This window comes from Ctenopharyngodon idella, chromosome 24 (assembly GCF_019924925.1).
Source record: "Ctenopharyngodon idella isolate HZGC_01 chromosome 24, HZGC01, whole genome shotgun sequence".
In the NCBI taxonomy this organism is placed as follows: Eukaryota; Metazoa; Chordata; class Actinopteri; order Cypriniformes; family Xenocyprididae; genus Ctenopharyngodon; species Ctenopharyngodon idella.
In genome coordinates, this window is record NC_067243.1 from 20,669,125 (window position 1) to 20,677,038 (window position 7,914).

The window sequence follows — 7,914 nt, forward strand, 5'->3', positions numbered from 1 at the left end:
AAATTGAGGTAAATTTCCCTCCTTAGCTCTCATCTTAAGGCAAAAAAAAAAAAAAAAAAAAAAATTCTCATTAACCTAATGCAAAAAACAAACCCCATAAAACAATTATATGATATTTAAATGCATTAAATGTCAGATTTAAATTTAAAACAAAAAAAGCATATTGTATTACAATATTTAAGCAATAAGGTAAAAGTTACTGTTTATCAGTAATGAGAATCCTTTATAATAAGGATATCCACAATTCTCCCAGCAACTAATCACTGTCAAGCTGTTCTGGGTCTGTGTCTGGGTCGCATTTTACGCCGAAATCAAAAGAAAAAACAAGGATTTGAAGACATTCACACTTATCTCACAAAAACGGAAATGAAGCTTCAGTACCATTAAAATGCTTGCATTGCATTATGATTCTTTCCTAGTTCTCATGATCATAATTAAAGACATGCATTAGAGTAATGATATTTGGGGGGAAAAAAAAATTGGGGTTAAATGTGACCAGGAAATGTTCTAGACTTAAATATTTAATCTCAATTTGTTTAATTTACTGTGATGCCACTTTTGTTTACATGTGACACAAATCCCACTACAGCTGTGAGGTGAGAACGTTTCTGTAAACAGGAGTGATATCAAGTTTCAAAATCCATGAATAATTAACCATTACTCAAACAAGCTGAGTACCAACATCCAACCATCTCAAGGACGTCTCTCAGGGTTTAAGGTGCCTCATCATCATTCTGGATTTATGTGGATTTGGCAAGTTTTATAGTTATATGGAGCTGGTTGTGTTAAGTACCTAATCTCGATAGTAAATTACATTCACTTGCTTGGTTGATTTGTCGCTCTGATGTAGCACACGTGGCTCCTTGTAATGGCTTTGATTCTCCTTTAAGCGTCAACTATTGCGGTATACTGCTGACATGAAGTAAAACAAGCTGACCTCAATTTAAGGGGAAAATCTTACAAAATAAACCTAAAGGAGTGAGCAGGCTGCTACAAGAGCCAGGGGTATGTTTAATGACAATGAAAACGAGATGAAAAATCTGGGTACTCACAACTAGCTCCTAATTAGTTACAAATGAATTACCCAGCATGCAACACTCAAATTAGCAACCTTTACTGACCCCAAGGGGCACAAAATGCCTACGGCTGTTGAATCATTACAGGCCGACCATCTGCAAACAGAACTTTAATTTATAAAAGCACTTTAAGGACAACATTTGACATTTTTAGATCTTTTTTCAATGCTATTACAACAAAGACCTAAGGTTTGTTATGCCAATTACGTGTTTTACTTTACATGAACATTAAAGGATTAGTTCACTTCAGAATTAAAATTTCCTGATAATTTACTCACCCCCACGTCATCCAAGATGTTTATGTCTTTCTTTCTTCAGCCAAAAAGAAATTAAGGTTTTTAAGGAAAATATTCCAGGATTTTTCTCCATATAGTGGACTTCAACGGTTACCAACGGGTTGAAGGTCCAAATTGCAGTTTCAATGCAGCTTCAAAGGGCTCTACACGATCCCAGCCGAGGAATAAGGGTCTTATTTAGCAAAATGATCGGTCATTTTCTAAAAAAAAATTAAAATTGATATACTTTTTGACCACAAATACTCATCTTGCACTGCTCTGCGATGCGCCACACATAGCGTAATCACTTTGGAAAGGTCACGCGTGACATAGGCGGAAGTACCACGGTAGGGCGAAAAACTCAATCTCATTTTCTCCTACTTCAAAATTGTCCGACATTGTTGTTTTACCTTTTTTTTTGTAAAGACTGTTTTGACTTTTAGTTTTTGCACGTTCGCTTTGTAGACACTCAATCGGTACTTCTGCCTACGTCACGTGTGACCTTTCCGTGATTACGTAATGCGTGACGGATTGTAGAGCTAGTGCAAGACGTGCATTTGTGGTTAAAAAGGATATAATTGTTTATTTTTGAAAATGACCAATGGTTGCGCTAGACAAGACCCTTATTCCTCGTCTGGGATCGTGTAGAGCCCTTTGAAGCTCTATTGAAACTGCAATTTGAAGTCCACTATATGGAGAAAAATCCAGGAATGTTTTCCTCAAAAACCTTAATTTCTTTTCGACTGAAGAAAGAAAGACATGAACATCTTGGATGACATGGGGGTGAGTAAATTATCAGGAGATTTTAATTCTGAAGTGAACTAATCCTTCAAAACATTTTGGTTCTCTCACTATATTTTCTTTGATTTTTCAGCGTGTAATTTCAGTGGCCTTTGAGAATCTTTTCGCCTCATTAACCCCATACATGCTTAAAAATTAAGGTTCCAAAAGGGAGGTTTCGCAATTATGCCCTAGAAAAACCATTTTGGTTACCCAAATCATTTTTCAGTAAACAGTTCTTAAAAGAACCCCTTTTTAGAGTGAACGTCTGTGAAGAACATTTTAATAATCTAAAGAGCCATCTGTGCAATGGAAAGGTTCCCAGGATGTCAAAAGTCCTTCATGGAACCATAAATGCCAATAAGGAGCCTTTATTTTCAAGATTGTAGTAGCAGCTGAGTAAGTCTGCTATACATTGCGAGGCCTACAGACCTGCTGAGCCCAGAGAACACACTGAAAAACCCTCAGTCCTAACGACAAACCGACATTCCTCAACTAAAAATGACATATACTGTGAGGCTCGCCACAATACGCTCCAATTTCCTTTTTATTTCAAGACTGCAAAGTAATAAAAAGGAGTATGAGGATGAGATGATGTCAAAAGGTTATGACGTTGTGGAATATGGTAATTATGAGAATGAAATGTGAATACATCCAGTTCTGACACACAGAAAAATAAAATCACTGTGGTCCAAAGATGCACACTGAAAGAGGTTTGAGGTTAATGAAAATCTCCAATCAATAATCAAGGTCTGAATCTTATTGAAAACCTATGGAGAGAAAACAAGCATCGGCGTACGTTGGTTGTTTCTATGTTGACCTTGTGAAAGCCGAAAACCTACTGACCTGACGTGAGTGTAGAGGTGACATTCATGCTTATCTCACATGAAAATGGAGATAGCCACCAATACAAGTTAATTAACGGCTGTGTCGTCTATTCAACTCGAAGTGTAATCCTGTAGTCATTATAGAAGCACACTGAGAAGAAGTGCTGGAGGAGGCACTATGAATGGAAATGAATGAGAAACTTACCAAATAAAAAAAAATAAAAAAAAACACACACAGTGACAATGACAGAAAACACACACAAATCAATGCAAAGAAACACACGTCCATGCCTTAACTTTTTATTTAATTTTAAAGTGCACATAGTAGACATACGCATATGAATTATGTGACATGCTTGGGTTTGTAGTAGAGTGAATCATGAATGAAATGACACACGAGTGAAAAGGATAACAGGATAGCTTTATGAACACAAACTTTGCTCACGCAGCCTGCAGTCGGTCAACAAGATTTAAATATTAAAATGTAAAAATGTACATGGTTATAAAGTAAATGGTCACGACAGTCTTTCTTCCCAGCAAGCTGCAGTGCCGAATAGCCCCTCACACATCCATATGTATATATACTCACCACATATGTTTTCTGGGAGGCAGGCTACGCTCTCTGTTGATGGCAGTCACCCCTAGAGCCAGCTGCATTACAGTAATGTATTTCTGGTAATTCACCATGGTACTGTTCACCGCTTTTTTGAAACACAAAAATCCGCACCAGAAGCGCAGGTACTACTAATAATAACAATTTATTCTCTCCTCCTTCTCCTCCTACTCCCTGGCATCGGCTTCAACTGCGTCTTCCTTGTTGGACATCACAGCGCCATTTCCAGCAGCAGCAGTAGCAGCACTGACAGGGAAAACACTCCCCGCGAGGGAGCACGCCGCTGCCACCCATCACTACAATGACAGTCTGCTCGTATTACCTCTAAGAACGGAAAGCGCGCCAATCCATTCGTTATTAGTCACGAGATGGGCATTCTTTTCCCGCCACTCGCGCGTGCTGCCACTTTGCTTAGAACGCGCGCTCTCTCTCTCTCCTGTCTCTCTCTCTCGCGCGCTGCAGCGTCCACGCGTCCGTGCGTGAGGTAGCTAGGGGAGTCTGTGTAGGTGTGTGTGTGTGGTGTGTGTGTATGTGTGTGGAGTTTGGACTGGAGGGGGTGATTTAAAGGGACAGCTCACCCAAAAATTAAAATCCTGTCATCATTAGCCGTTTCCATTCACCTATTTCTATGCAAATTTTTGAATACCGCATAAAAAACACTAGATGTAAATGCCAAGAAGTGTGTAAAATCCAAAAATGAATAGAGGAAACTTATGTACGGTGACCGGAAAGGGTCTCTTATGGTTCTTATACTATCCATTTTTTGATAATCCCAGGTTGCTACGCAGTTTTGTTTACGCACGGCCACGAGAAAAGGATGTTGTTCCCTCAACAATATGATCTTATGGCCACTACATATCACGAGTTAATATGTCATGGCCTCAACATGCTACGTTGAACCAAACTTGTTGTAAATCACTCGATGTGCAACAAAAAAGTAATATGACTGTGCCTCAACAGATCATGTGATCACAAAAATGGCAGAAAGCGAGAGGTATGTTTGGATGGACGACGAGGTCCGAACATTTTAAACATCATTTTTGAAAAAGAAGTTGTTAAGTACCTCCCAGAACTATAACATGACATGACAGATAACATGACTGTGTTTTTTTGTGTGTCATATACAGTGCTTTATTCGCAAATGTTTTATGCGATATCCCAATGTTGCGCATATAGTTAAATTAGCAACTTTGGAAGGAAACATAGCCATTTACCCTCATGTTGTTTTACAAATAAACGTAAGACTTTAGTTTTTCTGCGAAGGAGAAGTTTTGAATAATGTGCTAGTCACTCTTTTCCATACAATAACAATGAATGGGGACTTGTACTTTAAAGCTTCAAAAGCAATGCAAAAATCGCCATAAAAGTAGTCCATATGTGTAAACTTTAAGTTGTTATTCACCAAAAATTTTCGTTATCCATTCTCTCCTTTGTTCATGCAATATTTTTACTTGTGAATGAATCATTTTAATGAATCATTTTCTCTACTTCACAATACTGATCTGGGCTGATTTTGTTTTGTACAACAACATAATATGCTGCTTAACTACCATCATTGGAGAAATAGTTTCCTGAAACTGTAGTAACTTTTTTGCACATCCATTGTTCAAACCATGTTGGTTTATCAATATAATGGGATTTATAAATATAATATATCAATATAATATAATATATCAATATAATATAATATATATATATATATATGGAAGGTTATGGGATAATGACAGAACTTGCAACCATAGTTGGCTAATGATGCTTTGGGGAAACAAACCAATGAATGATTTGGACTGATCTCAATAATTAATTATTAAAATTTTTGCCTGTTCTTCGCACAAAGCTATCATATGGCTTTAGAAGACTTATATATAGTTCACAAACATATTGTACAGACCACTGTTTGTCCTTTTGAGGCTTGACACCTTCAGTCGTCATTCATTTTCATTACATACTGTACAACAAAGACATTTGTTTGCTTGTGTCCCACACCAGACAGAAAGTCAATATGGGTTTGAAATGGCTTGAGGACAAATGATTTTTTTCCCCGAATATGGGTGTATTATACCTATTACATGTTAAATAAGATACAGTTAAAGGGTTAGTTCACCCAAAAATGAAATATCTGTCATTAAGGACTCATGTCGTTCTACACCCGTAAGACCTTCGTTCATCTTCGGAACACAAATTAAGATATTTTCGATGAAATCCGAGAGGTTCCTGAACCACCCATAGGCAGCAATGTCACTGCAACTTTCAAGGCCCAGAAAGGTACTAAAGACATGGTTAAAATAGTCCATGCGACTACAGTGGTTCATCCTTAATGTTATGAAGCACCGAGAATACTTTTTGTATGCGAAACCAAAACAAAAATAACGACTTTATTCAACAATTTCTTCTTTTCCTTGTCAGTCTCCTACGCTGTTAACATTGTGCAGTGCTTCCAGGTTCTACGACATTGCTGTCTATGGAGGGGTCAGAAACCTCTCGGATTTCATACAAAATATCTTAATTTGTGTTCCAAAGATGAACGAAGGTCTTATGGGTGTGGAACGACATGAGGAAATTTCATTTTTGGGTGAACTAACCCTTATAACACTAATAACACATTTCTTCATGGCTATATGAAATTGTCTAGAGGAATATTTCACTTTAAAATGGAAGTAAACGAGGTTGAGTAAAAATGTATTAAGCATTAAGCAACTTTTAAGCAAGCATTATTTGCGTCCACCACCTTTCAAATAGTTTTTACACATCTATTATTTAGATGTATTACAAAAAATTATTTTCATATGTGCCCTATATAAATGTATATAACATAATATGTGCACAATGACCTTCACAAAACTGTGTAATGGTGCTTAAATGGACTATCCCACTATGACAGAAATGAAATGCTCTCTCATAGTGGTCAAAGAGAGTAGGGTTTAATAAAGCCGAGACCATGTCTTACACTGTTGGCCAGTGTGAGCCAGGGCTAACAACGTGCCAGGCAGGGCCAATAGCTGCAGCGCCTCATTCATGAAAATAAAATGTCTAAATGGAGTTAATGAAAGCATTTGTCAGATAAAGATTTCCCTTATTAATTAGGCAAATGCAAAGGAATCTATAAATGCATAACTGGAGAACAGCCGTGACACTTTAATAAACACCCATGCAACATCCATTCATACTGTAGCTCAAAACTGCAGCCTGCTTCATTTGATTTCAATGTGGGACATTCAATTTAGCCAACTCGTGTTGTTTGGGGAATAATTTACTTTTCAGACAGCCTCAGACTGGGCTGGTGGTGCAGAGCTAATTTGCAGTGATTCCCATTTTCAGTTACTCAGGATCTATTCTTGGACATGGCTGCAATGATTCTTACTGTCAGTATCAAGACAGCGTTCCACACATGAGTTAGATCACCCAGTTCTTTAAGCAAATTTTTTTGATGTAATGTGCAATGATGATTGTGCTAGATATGTGCAGAATAATGGGCTAGATAGAACACAAAGAGTTGGTGCTGAATCTTGTGCAGGTTGTAATTATGGTCGTGACGTCACTAGCGCTGTCAACCCACTGAATCGTGCACCAGTGTTTCATCTCCAATTATCAAAGGGTAATTACTTTTTTTTTTTTTGTCTGTGACATGCAGAAAATGGGCTTGCATTCAAACAATGACATCCGAATAGAAGAATAAATAGATGGCAAACTACGTTTTTTACAGCTCTGTGCTCTTTAGTGACTGAAATTCATAAAAGAGATGTTGACGGCTTGTTTGCATGAGAAAAATTCTTTCATCACAAATTATTTGGACTGGAATTCATACTTGAAACCTTTAAAGCTGTGCTTGACTCAGGTTGCAGAGCTCCAGAAAATACACTATATTGCCAAAAGTTTTGGGATGCCTGCCTTTACGTGCACATGAACTTAAATGACATCCCATTCTTAATCCGTAGGGTTTAATATGGAGTTGGAAGGGGCCATCCCCAAACTGTTCCCACAACATTGGGAGCATGAAATTGTCCAAAATGTCTTGGTATGCTGAAGCAGTAAGTGTTCCTTTCACTGGAACTAAGGGGCCAAGCCCAACCCCTGAAAAACAACCCCACACCATAATCCCCCCTCCACCAAACTTTACACTTGGTACAAAGCAGTCAGGTAAGTACTGTTCTCCTGGCAACCACCAAACCCAGACTCGTCCATCAGATTCCCAGACAGAGAAGCGTGATTCGTCACTCCAGAGAACACGTGTCCACTGTTCTAGAGTCCAGTGGCGGTGAGCTTTACACCACTGCATCCAACGCTTTGCATTGCACTTGGTGATGTAAGGCTTGGATGCAGCTGCTCGGCCATGGAAACCCACT

General features: G+C 38.2%; 1 protein-coding gene across 6 annotated transcripts in view; it reads right to left on the reverse strand.

Moving 5' to 3' along the window:
- Window positions 1-4,074, reverse strand: part of tjp1b (tight junction protein 1b) — a 124,123-nt gene extending 120,049 nt beyond the window's left edge. For 5 of the 6 annotated variants that reach the window (XM_051885088.1, XM_051885087.1, XM_051885084.1 and 2 more), the window contains exon 1: window positions 3,548-4,073. In XM_051885088.1, the coding sequence (XP_051741048.1) occupies window positions 3,548-3,645 (98 nt within the window). In that variant the 5' untranslated portion in view covers window positions 3,646-4,073. Of the gene's footprint in view, window positions 1-3,547 lie in introns of all 6 variants that reach the window. The other variant, XM_051885082.1, reaches the window with a different exon arrangement.
- Between the last annotated feature and the right edge of the window lie 3,840 nt (window positions 4,075-7,914).